At 37.9% G+C, this 14,946-nt stretch overlaps 2 protein-coding genes across 2 annotated transcripts; both read right to left on the bottom strand.

Annotated features, from left to right (window-relative positions):
* Positions 1–1,395: 1,395 nt before the first annotated feature.
* On the bottom strand, positions 1,396–3,421 carry LOC311247229 (trypsin-1-like; the record flags this gene model as incomplete). Its single annotated transcript, XM_084337567.1, has 6 exons — positions 1,396–1,443; positions 1,535–1,636; positions 1,779–1,915; positions 2,019–2,269; positions 2,363–2,513; positions 3,286–3,421. 6 exons carry the CDS (start codon positions 3,419–3,421, stop codon positions 1,396–1,398), a joined length of 825 nt encoding a protein of 274 aa, XP_084193693.1.
* Positions 3,422–9,252: 5,831 nt separating this feature from the next.
* Positions 9,253–11,203, bottom strand: LOC311247282 (trypsin-1-like; the record flags this gene model as incomplete). Its single annotated transcript, XM_084337641.1, has 6 exons — positions 11,149–11,203; positions 10,225–10,375; positions 9,873–10,123; positions 9,633–9,769; positions 9,392–9,493; positions 9,253–9,300 (listed from the first exon to the last, which is right to left on the bottom strand). Exons 1-6 carry the CDS (start codon positions 11,186–11,188, stop codon positions 9,253–9,255), a joined length of 729 nt encoding a protein of 242 aa, XP_084193767.1. The 5' UTR covers positions 11,189–11,203.
* Positions 11,204–14,946: the final 3,743 nt, after the last annotated feature.

Genomic DNA, 14,946 nt, shown 5'->3' with positions numbered 1-14,946 from the left:
AGCTAATAAATTGGTCACTATAATAATCCCGTTTGGCATTTCTAAGAAGATGATTATGTTTATTCCTATGTGTTTTATATGAATCATACTTTAACGGAGTAGGACTTTGTAAATATTTTTTATATAATTTATTTTTCTTTAGAGCAGATTTTCTAAGTTCAATGGTGAACCATGGTTTGTTCAAGTTTGCAACGTTTTTGTTACTGTTAGTTATAAGAGGAAAACATTGGACAAAAACGAAATAGAATTTGGTATAAAAATTATTATAAGCTGTATTTGTATTTTGCGCCTCGTAGACTGTTTCCCAGGACAATTCTGCCAACATCTCTCTGAAGTTGATCATATTTATATCATTGAACCTTCGAAATGAAGACCGATTTGTTTTAGACATAATTGACTTGTCATGGCGAATAGAAAGTTGAAAAACAGGCATATGATCTGAGATATCAGTATAAAGAATGCCGGATTTTACAACATGAGGGAATGCATTTGTAAAAATATTATCTATTAGTGTAGAAGATGTACGAGTTATTCTTGTAGGCTTGCTAATTAAAGGATAAAAGTAATTGGAGGACAATATGTTTGAGAGGTCATCTATGTGGTGTTTTATTTCCTCATTTAGAAGGTCGATATTAAAATCACCTAGTAAATAACACATTTACTCTCCTTATCAACTTGTTCCAAGATATCTAATAGACCTACTGTACTTTGAACTTGTTGACGTCTGTATTAGGAGGACGATATATACAACCTACAATCATTCTTTTATTCTCATTCGGAGCAATAGATTGAACCTCTAGAAAAACAGATTCACAGTTGCAGTCATGAAACTTCACTTCAAGGTCAGATCTCTGTTTAAATTCCAGACCCCTTTGAACATAGAGAGAAACTCCACCACCTACAAAAGACATAACCGGCCATGACAGCATATGTCTTGTTATCTGTAGTCAAGCAGAGTGGTAGCGTATTGACAGGCCACTTGACCACCTGTAATTAAAGGAAAACAGCACCATTTTTGATGGTGGGTTCCATGTCATTCTTACCTTGATATTAGTTTATATATCACACCAATGTTTAAAATGCATTTCCCTTATAGATATACTGTGTTTGGCTGCCAGTTTCACCACTTCAGCAGGCCTTCCAGTATATCTACCAAGTTAATAACTTTAAAACCTTGTGAAGGTTCACAATTCACCACAGCTGGAAATGGCATGCTATAACCTGTGAGTATAATAGGCTAATGTTGACCTTTAAGAAAGAAAAAAAATATAGAATAGACTCAAATTAAATACTTCAAGTGCTTTATTTGGCAAGGCATAACCAGTACAAAAGAGGAAACATGAACAACACATGATGTTAAGTTGTGTGATTGAACAGGAAATCCAATGGGATCATTTAGTAGCTGGCCATGGTGCTCTCCAGCCAGTCGTTGAAGAGGCAGACCTGAAGGGGAATAGCAGAGTTAGTGAATGTAATGAGGGGAATGTTATCTCAAATCAAATAAGTAAATACAACACAGTATGATGATTCCTACCTTGGCGTAGACACCAGGGTAGTCCCTCTCGGCACATCCGTAGCCCCAGGACACAACACCCTGCAGCTCACCATCGCACACAACGGGGCCACCGGAGTCACCCTGAGAGAAGGGGAAAGGAGGAAGGAGATGGACGGGATTATTACAAGAGTTTAATAAAGTTCAACATGCTGAATATAACACCATAACAATGGATGGTGGATGTTGTACAACTGATATAATGTTATATAATTACTGTACATACCTGGCAAGAGTCCTTGCCTCCCTCCAAGTATCCAGCGCAGAACATGGCGTTGGTGATCTGGCCAGGGTAGGAGTTGTCACAGTCCTCATGAGACAGGATGGGGATGTTCAGGCACTGCAGCTTGTCGCCGTCATCCACTGATGAAACAGAGTGGAGAGGGGACATTGAATACTACTGAGGAAATACACTGGTGAACATTTAGCAAATCTGTCAGTTCCCAACGTTGGTGTTGCTACTCACTGGAGCTCATGGTGTTGCCCCAGCCAGAGACTAAGCACATGGTGCCAGCAGGGGCACAGCTGGTGGGCAGAGCCACAGGCTTCACAAACTCATTGAGGGTGGCAGGCTTGCTCAGTTTGATGAGCATGATGTCATTGTTGATGTTGTAGGAGCTGTAGTTGGGGTGGCGGATGACACGGGCAGAGGAGATGAACTGCTCGGTGCCCTCGGTACGCCTGATGTGGTGCTCGCCCATACGCACCTCCACACGGCTGATGAAGGGAGACAATGGGTGGATAAAAATGCAGATAATAAATATATGATTTTCTGTTCAATACTCGGTACATTAGTTATAAGGTACTTACGACTTGTAGCAGTGAGCAGCAGACACAACCCAGTTCTCGTTGACCAGAGAACCACCACAGAAGTGGTAGCCAGAGTTCAGAGACACCTGATGGGCCTGGGAGTGAGGCGTGCACTCATACCCTCCGACGATCTTGTCGTCCTCCGTGGCGACTGAAAACACATCCAGGGAAGTAATCATTACATTCGTTATTATCTACCTACAAACATCTTTCATGTTCAGGGATGTGGGTAGTTCTCATGTGGGGGACATCGTTGGTTAATCTGTTTTCTTCTCCTCACAGTCTCCCTCATATGTCCCCCCCCCCCCCATAAAGAGCAAAGCAATGTTAGAAGGATTTACATTTGTCACAGAAGAGTTGTGTTTATATGATTTTGTCCAAACCCAACTGGATCCAAGGGGTTTGCGTTGGGTCATGCTAAATCTCTCACTTACAGTAATTACTCTGGTTTTGGTAAGGTCTGGTAGAAGAATATCGTTGTAAAATAAATATAATTTAAAGAGGAGGTGGGGAAGATATTTTTGGTCAGTTTCAGACATAAATAGATCCAAATATCATGTTCAGTAATGGTCAGGGTTGATTTGGGTCTTTCTTGAACTTTCTGGCCAGAGTCAAGCTCTATGCAGCAGCTTGATTCTATGTAGACACTATTGAAAATAATTAAAAGCTCTGCTACTTCTCCTACTCCAGAGAGTATCTAACGCTCTTTCAATGTGGTGACTCTCTGTCAATTTCTCATGACGATGGAAAAAATGGAAGTTTGATGATACAAAGATCTATACAAATAAAAACGATTGGTTAGTAATGAATAGGAAAGACCTTCAAATCTCAAACCTTCCCTTTAAGACCGATGCTCTAGTAGCGCTACATGAAGCAGTACACAGTGAATGGCTAGCTAAACAATACAAGGAAGGCATGCTTACAAGCAGCTCCGATGAGCAGAATGAAGACCAGAGACACCATGGTTGCTGGATGATCCTGTTGATGAGAGAACCTCACCTGGATCCCTGGTTTATATCCACAGTCTGGAGGGTTGACCTGTTCTCCAGCCCTCCTCATTGGTCAGTGGACAGCCAATCACCTTTGAGATGCTAGCATTAGGTGATTCATTACTAGCAAGGCAAGTTAATTTATATACTGTAGCACATTTCATACACAAATCTATGATATTCTGGAAGTTTATTCCAACTATGTGCAGCATAATAACTCAATGCTGCTTTGTCGTGTTTTGTTTTTAATCCTAGGAACATTTGGCAGACCAGTCCCTGATGACATAAGAAGTATAGAGCGTATAGGATCGAAGCAAGTCAGAAATATATTTTGGCCTTAACCATTGAGTGACAAGTAACAATATTTTGAAGTAGTTTATCCTACTGGAAATGAACGTGTTGATTCGTTTTTCTAGGTCTTGGACTAGTAACTTCTAATTCTAGCTATATATTTTAAATGATAATAGCCTGATGTTGTAATTGACTTGATAGGAGTGTTAACATTTAAGTCTGGGTCAATAATAATACCCATTTCTTATAATGTTGGTGTGTACCGTTAAATATGTTGGCCTGTGCTTCAACACATCAGTGAGTTTATTATTGTACAATATATCTCAATATTATCAATGTAAACATTTTGAGCATAGCTAATATTACAGTATAATTTACTATTGGAATTTGGGTCACCTTACAGTTTTGATGTAACCTAAAAAATAATGTTTTCTTAGCTAAAGAGGTGCCAATAAAGTTACCAATAAACAACAAAAATTACCTTCATTGTCAGAACATAATAATGGACAGCTGTTATACATTTCTGTATTATTTACCCAAAGTCAAAGTTTGACTTGAATCAAATAAAAATAACACAACAAAAGTGCATTATCAGCAATGCTGCTAAAAGCCATACAGTCATTCCGTTGCAGCTGTTCTATATTTGTACTGGATAGAGACATGCCTCATGAACACTGTATCCTCATATGATATCAATCTGTGACAAGGTACTTAACTATACTCTTGTCATGGATGAACTCAAAAAGGGTTTTTGATAGATCTCAGCAGAGGGATGTAATGCGATGCTCAATAAATAAAGATATGCTTTTGATGCATACTGTATAAATAGTGACACAACAGCATAGAATAAGCCTTTTTAAACATTGTCAGATTTGCACCAAACAATACCAAGGAGGCCTGTGGCCTGAAGGAACTCCAACGGTCCTTAAAGAGAGTTTCTCCCCTCTGTTGCAGAGTTTAAGACCTTGATCTCCAACCTTTGTAAATCAACTTGTACGTGTTATAAATAATTTGTCATCTTTGCTTCGGTCTGTGATTTGATATGCTTTATTTATATTTATTCCTTTATGTACACACAACCTGACTGTAAATGAGGGAAAGCTCGGTTGCCGTTCGAGTTTAAATAAAGTTTGGAAATGTCTCCTAGCGTTCTAAGACGTAACGGTATATAACCACCCTTTAAATGTCTCATCAACACATTTGTTTTTCCTACTCCTCCTGGACCAGTTGGTTGGCCAAACCACTGATCAGATTAGAGGCATGGTCAAAAGGTGTCCTTGGGGATTCAGGCTGTTTTTTGGGGGACATAACCGGCCACGACAGCATATGTCTTGTTATCTGTAGTCAAGCAGAGGGGTGGCGTATTGACAGGCCACTTGACCAGCTGTAATTAAAGGAAAACAGCACCATTTTTGATGGTGGGTTGGGTTCCATGTCATTCTTACCTTGATATTAGTTTATATATCACACCAATGTTTAAAATGCATTTCCCTTATAGATATACTGTGTTTGGCTGCCAGTTTCACCACTTCAGCAGGCCTTCCAGTATATCTGCCAAGTTAATAACTTTAAAACTTTGTTTGTTTGTTTTGTTTATTGTTATTTGCACTTATAAACATACATTCTGGAATCAAATAAGTAAAAAGAAGAACAGTTAAAAATGTGCAGGAAAGGTCAAAAAACCCAAGGGCTTATAAGCGACCTCCCCTCTTAAACCTATATAGGATAACTACACACAAAAATCCCCCCCGCCCCCCCCCCCCCCCCCCCCCTCACATTATGCACAAACACACATGCGCATATCCCTCTCTCATACACACAGATACATACAGATACAGATACTATTATAATGTTGGGGGAAAAAATCTAAAAGACTTTACACAAATACACATGGATACTATAGACTACACTGTGGTTCCCAAACTGTGGGGTGCGCGAGCGCCCTCTAGGTGGTGCGTGACATGAAAAGGCTAATGGTGAATTTTCTTTTTTTTTTACAATAAAATTTAAACATGCTGGCAGAGTACATGCATCCATGTTGTCGTGAACATTTTAATTAAATAAAGAAATTCCCTATCCATAGTCGCCGTGGGAAGAGATAAAATAAAAAAAATTATAAAATAAATTCTCTACCTACTCATGGCCTTAACTGACAACCAACAGGAACCAAACAATATTTTTTTTATGCCTAATAAATATAACTAATATACATTATTTCAAATGGGGATTTTCACTGTGTGTAAATCATGAAATTCAAGAACCGTTTTAATAAAAAACGTACGTTTTAATAATAATAATAAACAATAATGTCTCGGGCATGTCTGACACAGGTGTGCTTCATCTGTGCACGGAGACCAGCAACAATTTTTTCTAACAGAAACCCATTGGGGGGTGCGTCAGCTAGGTCGGGAGGTGCACAGCCAAAAAAGTTTGGGAACCGCTAGTTCTTTTTTGAGCTTAGTTTTAAATATATTTAAAGTGGAACATGTTTCTATTAGATTTTGTATATCATTCCACATCACTGCAACTTTATAAACAAATTAGAATTTGGCAACAGAGGTCCTACAGAAAGGAATGCGTAAGTCTTTATTTCTTCTTGTGAGATGTGCATGATAATGAGAATTAAACTCAAAATAAGTTTGAAAAAAATGTGGCAAAGATAAAGGAAGACCAATTACTTTGTACATAAGAACCCCTGTTTGATACTTGTTGACCTCATAAATTGTGAGTAGTTGCAGTTGTTTAAATAATGGTTTGGTTGGGGATAAATAAGAAGAGTTGGTTGCAATTCTTACAAAGGATTTCTGAGCTCTATGGATTGTTTGTAAGTAAGATGGGTAAGTGCTGGCCCAAATTATATTGCAGTAAGAGATGTGAGGATAAATTAAACTGTAATACAAAGTTAGTAATGTACTATTTTTTAATTGTTTTTTAACCCTTTTTATAATGCCCAACGATTTTGAAACCTTCTTGCAAACAATTTCACAATGATTCTTAAAGTTTCTCATCGATATTGACACCTAAGAATTTCACTGATGAAACTTGTGCAAGTTCATTGTTATTGATACAAATCTTGGTTCCGTCTGAAATGTTTTTGTTCTTATTTCTAAAAATAATGAAGTTAGATTTTTTAACATTGAGTGATAGCTTGTTTAACTGAAACCAATAGGAAAAATGGATGAGTCCAGAATTTGCTTTATCAATAAGGGAATCAAAATTCTTGTCAGTGACGAAGAGATTTGTGTCATCAGCGAATAATATAGGTGACAATAAACTGGATGCATTTGCAAGATCATTCACATAAATCAAAAACAACAAGGGTCCTAGAATGGACCCTTGTGGAACACCACATTTTAGTACAGCCAGCTGAGATCGATTACCATTGAAAACTACAAATTGCTCTCTGTTGTTTAAGTAATTCTCAACCCATTGTATAACCTGTTTTTTAAGACCATAACATGACATTTTTGATAATAAAATGTCATGATTCACTGTGTCGAAAGCCTTTGATAAATCAAAAAAAATGCCTAAGGTATATACATTTTTCTCCAGTGCAGCTGTAATGTTTTCTCTAAGGTGCAAAAGAGCCATATATGTAGAGTATTTTTTTCTAACGCTATACTGATGTTCAAACAAGATATTGTTGTCATCTAGATGTTTCATGATTCTACTATATACCAGCTTTTCAATAATTTTTGAAAAACAAGGTAGTATCGATATAGGACGATAGTTTGAGAATACAGAGGGCTCATCAGCTTTAAACAGCGGTATAACCTTGGCAACTTTGAAGGCTTGAGGGATAGTGCCTGATTCAAGGGACATCGAAAAAATTAATGATAAAGGATCAATAATTGAAGATGCAACCTTTTTGATCAAAGAGGCTGGAATTTCATCATGGCCAGGAGAAGAGTTTTTTAGGCTCATAATAATATCAAGTAATTCTGAGGTCTTTACAGGCTCAAAAGCATTTAGAGAAGCATACTCTTTACTTATAAAATCAATTGGAGAACCATGAGCATTGCCTATATGTTTTGCAAGACATGGTCCCACATTCACGAAGAAGTTGTTAAAACTATTCGCAATTTGGGATGGCTCTGTTATCTTATCCGTACCATCCTGAAATTCAGTTGTGGATGGAGAAGAGGAGTGTCTCATATTGAGTAATGTTTTCAGGGTGTCCCATGTCGATTTAATTTGAAGAGCTAATAAATTGGTCACTATAATAATCCCGTTTGGCATTTCTAAGAAGATGATTATGTTTATTCCTATGTTTTATATGAAGCATACTTTAACGGAGTAGGACTTTGTAAATATTGTTTCTATAATTTCTTTTTCTTTAGAGCAGATTTTTTAAGTTCAATGGTGAACCATGGTTTGTTCAAGTTTGCAACGTTTTTGTTACTGTTAGTTATAAGAGGAAAACATTGGACAAAAACGAAATAGAATTTGGTATAAAAATTATTATAAGCTGTATTTTTATTTTGCGCCTCGTAGACTGTTTCCCAGGACAATTCTGCCAACATCTCTCTGAAGTTGATCATATTTATATCATTGAACCTTCTAAATGAAGACCTCTTTGTTTTAGACATAATTGACTTGTCATGGCGAATAGAAAGTTGAAAAACAGGCATATGATCTGAGATATCAGTATAAAGAATGCCGGATTTTACAACATGAGGGAATGCATTTGTAAAAATATTATCTATTAGTGTAGAAGATGTACAAGTTATTCTTGTAGGCTTGCTAATTAAAGGATAAAAGTAATTGGAGGACAATATGTTTGAGAGGTCATCTATGTGGTGTTTTATTTCCTCATTTAGAAGGTCGATATTAAAATCACCTAAATAACACATTTTACTCTCCTTATCAACTTGTTCCAAGATATCTAATAGACCTACTTTGAACTTGTTGACGTCTGTATTAGGAGGACGATATATACAACCTACAATCATTCTTTTATTCTCATTCGGAGCAATAGATTGAACCTCTAGAAAAACAGATTCACAGTTGCAGTCATGAAACTTCACTTCAAGGTCAGATCTCTGTTTAAATTCCAGACCCCTTTGAACATAGAGAGAAACTCCACAACCTACAAAAGACATAACCGGCCATGACAGCATATGTCTTGTTATCTGTAGTCAAGCAGAGGGGTAGCGTATTGACAGGCCACTTGACCACCTGTAATTAAAGGAAAACAGCACCATTTTTGATGGTGGGTTGGGTTCCATGTCATTCTTACCTTGATATTAGTTTATATATCACACCAATGTTTAAAATGCATTTCCCTTATAGATATACTGTGTTTGGCTGCCAGTTTCACCACTTCAGCAGGCCTTCCAGTATATCTGCCAAGTTAATAACTTTAAAACCTTGTGAAGGTTCACAATTCACCACAGCTGGAAATGGCATGCTGTGGTGAATTGAAATGAAATGGCACCTGTGAGTATATAGGCCAATGTTGACATTTAAGAAAGAAAAAAAAGATAGAATAGACTCAAATTAAATACTTCAAGTGCTTTATTTGGCAAGGCATAACCAGTACAAAAGAGGAAACATGAACAACACATGATGTTAAGTTGTGTGATTGAACAGGAAATCCAATGGGATCATTTAGTAGCTGGCCATGGTGCTCTCCAGCCAGTCGTTGAAGAGGCAGACCTGAAGGGGAATAGCAGAGTTAGTGAATGTAATGAGGGGAATGTTATCTCAAATCAAATAAGTAAATACAACACAGTATGATGATTCCTACCTTGGCGTAGACACCAGGGTAGTCCCTCTCGGCACATCCGTAGCCCCAGGACACAACACCCTGCAGCTCACCATCGCACACAACGGGGCCACCGGAGTCACCCTGAGAGAAGGGGAAAGGAAGAAGGAGATGGACGGGATTCTTACAAGAGTTCAATAAAGTTCAACATGCTGAATATAACACCATACTGTAACAATGGATTGTGGATGTTGTACAACTGAAATACTGTTATGGAACATACCTGGCAAGAGTCCTTGCCTCCCTCCAAGTATCCAGCGCAGAACATGGCGTTGGTGATCTGGCCAGGGTAGGAGTTGTCACAGTCCTCATGAGACAGGATGGGGATGTTCAGGCACTGCAGCTTGTCGCCGTCATCCACTGATGAAACAGAGTGGAGAGGGGACATTGAATACTACTGAGGAAATACACTGGTGAACATTTAGCAAATCTGTCAGTTCCCAACGTTGGTGTTGCTACTCACTGGAGCTCATGGTGTTGCCCCAGCCAGAGACTAAGCACATGGTGCCAGCAGGGGCACAGCTGGTGGGCAGAGCCACAGGCTTCACAAACTCATTGAGGGTGGCAGGCTTGCTCAGTTTGATGAGCATGATGTCATTGTTGATGTTGTAGGAGCTGTAGTTGGGGTGGCGGATGACACGGGCAGAGGAGATGAACTGCTCGTTGCCCTCGGTACGCCTGATGTGGTGCTCGCCCATACGCACCTCCACACGGCTGATGAAGGGAGACAATGGGTGGGTAAAAATGCAGATGATTATTGAATAAATATATGATTTTCTGTTCAATACTCGGTACATTAGTTATAAGGTACTTACGACTTGTAGCAGTGAGCAGCAGACACAACCCAGTTCTCGTTGACCAGAGAACCACCACAGAAGTGGTAGCCAGAGTTCAGAGACACCTGATGGGGCTGGGAGTAGGGCTTGCACTCATACCCTCCGACGATCTTGTCGTCCTCCGTGGCGACTGAAAACACATCCAGGGAAGTAATCATTACATTCGTTATTATCTACCTACAAACATCTTTCATGTTCAGGGATGTGGGTAGTTCTCATGTGGGGGACATCGTTGGTTAATCTGTTTTCTTCTCCTCACAGTCTCCCTTATGTCCCCCCCCCCCCCCCCATAAAGAGCAAAGCAATGTTAGAAGGATTTACATTTGTCACAGAAGAGTTGTGTTTATATGATTTTGTCCAAACCCAACTGGATCCAAGGGGTTTGCGTTGGGTCATGCTAAATCTCTCACTTACAGTAATTACTCTGGTTTTGGTAAGGTCTGGTAGAAGAATATCGTTGTAAAATAAATATAATTTAAAGAGGAGGTGGGGAAGATATTTTTGGTCAGTTTCAGACATAAATAGATCCAAATATCATGTTCAGTAATGGTCAGGGTTGATTTGGGTCTTTCTTGAACTTTCTGGCCCAAGTCAAGCTCTATGCAGCAGCTTGATTCTATGTAGACACTATTGAAAATAATTAAAAGCTCTGCTACTTCTCCTACTCCAGAGAGTATCTAACGCTCTTTCAATGTGGTGACTCTCTGTCAATTTCTCATGACGATGGAAAAAATGGAAGTTTGATGATACAAAGATCTATACAAATAAAAACGATTGGTTAGTAATTAATAAGAAAGACCTTCAAATCTCAAACCTTCCCTTTAAGCCCGATGCTCTGGTAGCGCTACATGAAGCAGTACACAGTGAATGGCTAGCTAAACAATACAAGGAAGGCATGCTTACAAGCAGCTCCGATGAGCAGAATGAAGACCAGAGACATCATGGTTGCTGGATGATCCTGTTGATGAGAGAACCTCACCTGGATCCCTGGTTTATATCCACAGTCTGGAGGGTTGACCTGTTCTCCAGCCCTCCTCATTGGTCAGTGGACAGCCAATCACCTTTGAGATGCTAGCATTAGGTGATTCATTACTAGCAAGGCAAGTTAATTTATATACTGTAGCACATTTCATACACAAATCTATGATATTCTGGAAGTTTATTCCAACTATGTGCAGCATAATAACTCAATGCTGCTTTGTCGTGTTTTGTTTTTAATCCTAGGAACATTTGGAAGACCAGTCCCTGATGACATAAGAAGTATAGAGCGTATAGGATCGAAGCAAGTCAGAAATATATTTTGGCCTTAACCATTGAGTGACAAGTAACAATATTTTGAAGTAGTTTATCCTACTGGAAATGAACGTGTTGATTCGTTTTTCTAGGTCTTGGACTAGTAACTTCTAATTCTAGCTATATATTTTAAATGATAATAGCCTGATGTTGTAATTGACTTGATAGGAGTGTTAACATTTAAGTCTGGGTCAATAATAATACCCATTTCTTATAATGTTGGTGTGTACCGTTAAATATGTTGGCCTGTGCTTCAACACATCAGTGAGTTTATTATTGTACAATATATCTCAATATTATCAATGTAAACATTTTGAGCATAGCTAATATTACAGTATAATTTACTATTAGAATTTGGGTCACCTTACAGTTTTGATGTAACCTAAAAAATAATGTTTTCTTAGCTAAAGAGGTGCCAATAAAGTTACCAATAAACAACAAAAATTACCTTCATTGTCAGAACATAATAATGGACAGCTGTTATACATTTCTGTATTATTTACCCAAAGTCAAAGTTTGACTTGAATCAAATAAAAATAACACAACAAAAGTGCATTATCAGCAATGCTGCTAAAAGCCATACAGTCATTCCGTTGCAGCTGTTCTATATTTGTACTGGATAGAGACATGCCTCATGAACACTGTATCCTCATATGATATCAATCTGTGACAAGGTACTTAACTATACTCTTGTCATGGATGAACTCAAAAAGGGTTTTTGATAGATCTCAGCAGAGGGATGTAATGCGATGCTCAATAAATAAAGATATGCTTTTGATGCATACTGTATAAATAGTGACACAACAGCATAGAATAAGCCTTTTTAAACATTGTCAGATTTGCACCAAACAATACCAAGGAGGCCTGTGGCCTGAAGGAACTCCAACGGTCCTTAAAGAGAGTTTCTCCCCTCTGTTGCAGAGTTTAAGACCTTGATCTCCAACCTTTGTAAATCAACTTGTACGTGTTATAAATAATTTGTCATCTTTGCTTTGGTCTACCCTAGTCTTGTTGTCTCATTGTTATGATATAATATCCTGTGTGATTTGATATGCTTTATTTATATTTATTCCTTTATGTACACACAACCTGACTGTAAATGAGGGAAAGCTCGGTTGCCGTTCGAGTTTAAATAAAGTTTGGAAATGTCTCCTAGCGTTCTAAGACGTAACGGTATATAACCACCCTTTAAATGTCTCATCAACACATTTGTTTTTCCTACTCCTCCTGGACCAGTTGGTTGGCCAAACCACTGGTCAGATTAGAGGCATGGTCAAAAGGTGTCCTTGGGGATTCAGGCTGTTTTTTGGGGGACATAACCGGCAGCATATGTCTTGTTATCTGTAGTCAAGCAGAGGGGTGGCGTATTGACAGGCCACTTGACCAGCTGTAATTAAAGGAAAACAGCACCATTTTTGATGGTGGGTTGGGTTCCATGTCATTCTTACCTTGATATTAGTTTATATATCACACCAATGTTTAAAATGCATTTCCCTTATAGATATACTGTGTTTGGCTGCCAGTTTCACCACTTCAGCAGGCCTTCCAGTATATCTGCCAAGTTAATAACTTTAAAACTTTGTTTGTTTGTTTTGTTTATTGTTATTTGCACTTATAAACATACATTCTGGAATCAAATAAGTAAAAAGAAGAACAGTTAAAAATGTGCAGGAAAGGTCAAAAAACCCAAGGGCTTATAAGCGACCTCCCCTCTTAAACCTATATAGGATAACTACACACAAAAATTCCCCCCGCCCCCCCCCCCCTCACATTATGCACAAACACACATGCGCATATCCCTCTCTCATACACACAGATACATACAATACAGCATTATACAACTATTATAATGTTGGGGGAAAAAATCTAAAAGACTTTACACAAATACACATGGATACTATAGACTACACTGTGGTGCGCGCACCCCTCGTGGTGCGCGAGCGCCCTCTAGGTGGTGCGTGACATGAAAAGGCTAATGGTGAATTTTCTTTTTTTTTTACAATAAAATTTCATAAAAATCTTAGTCAAACCTTTAGTATTATGGATATTAAACATGCTGGCAGAGTACATGCATCCATGTTGTCGTGAACATTTTAATTAAATAAAGAAATTCCCTATCCATAGTCGCCGTGGGAAGAGATAAAATAAAAAAATTTATAAAATAAATTCTCTACCTACTCATGGCCTTAACTGACAACCAACAGGAACCAAACAATATTTTTTTTATGCCTAATAAATATAACTAATATACATTATTTCACATGGGGATTTTCACTGTGTGTAAATCATGAAATTCAAGAACCGTTTTAATAAAAAACGTACGTTTTAATAATAATAATAAACAATAATGTCTCGGGCATGTCTGACACAGGTGTGCTTCATCTGTGCACGGAGACCAGCAACAATTTTTTCTAACAGAAACCCTTTGGGGGGTGCGTCAGCTAGGTCGGGAGGTGCACGGCCAAAAAAGTTTGGGAACCGCTAGTTCTTTTTTGAGCTTAGTTTTAAATATATTTAAAGTGGAACATGTTTCTATTAGATTTTGTATATCATTCCACATCACTGCACCTTTATAAACAAATTAGAATTTGGCAACAGAGGTCCTACAGAAAGGAATGCGTAAGTCTTTATTTCTTCTTGTGAGATGTGCATGATAATGAGAATTAAACTCAAAATAAGTTTGAAAAAAATGTGGCAAAGATAAAGGAAGACCAATTACTTTGTACATAAGAACCCCTGTTTGATACTAGTTGACCTCATAAATTGTGAGTAGTTGCAGTTGTTTAAATAATGGTTTGGTTGGGGATAAATAAGAAGAGTTGGTTGCAATTCTTACAAAGGATTTCTGAGCTCTATGGATTGTTTGTAAGTAAGATGGGTAAGTGCTGGCCCAAATTATATTGCAGTAAGAGATGTGAGGATAAATTAAACTGTAATACAAAGTTAGTAATGTACTCTTTTTTAATTGTTTTTAACCCTTTTTATAATGCCCAACGATTTTGAAACCTTCTTGCAAACAATTTCACAATGATTCTTAAAGTTTCTCATCGATATTGACACCTAAGAATTTCACTGATGAAACTTGTGCAAGTTCATTGTTATTGATACAAATCTTGGTTCCGTCTGAAATGTTTTTGTTCTTATTTCTAAAAATAATGAAGTTAGATTTTTTAACATTGAGTGATAGCTTGTTTAACTGAAACCAATAGGAAAAATGGATGAGTCCAGAATTTGCTTTATCAATAAGGGAATCAAAATTATTGTCAGTGACGAAGAGATTTGTGTCATCAGCAAATAATATAGGTGACAATAAACTGGATGCATTTGCAAGATCATTCACATAAATCAAAAACAACAAGGGTCCTAGAATGGACCCTTGTGGAACACCACATTTTAGTACAGCCAGCT

Source organism: Notolepis coatsorum, assembly GCF_963971535.1.
Source record: "Notolepis coatsorum genome assembly, chromosome: 2".
In the NCBI taxonomy this organism is placed as follows: domain Eukaryota; kingdom Metazoa; phylum Chordata; class Actinopteri; order Aulopiformes; family Paralepididae; genus Notolepis; species Notolepis coatsorum.
This window is presented reverse-complemented; position numbering and strand designations above follow the sequence as displayed.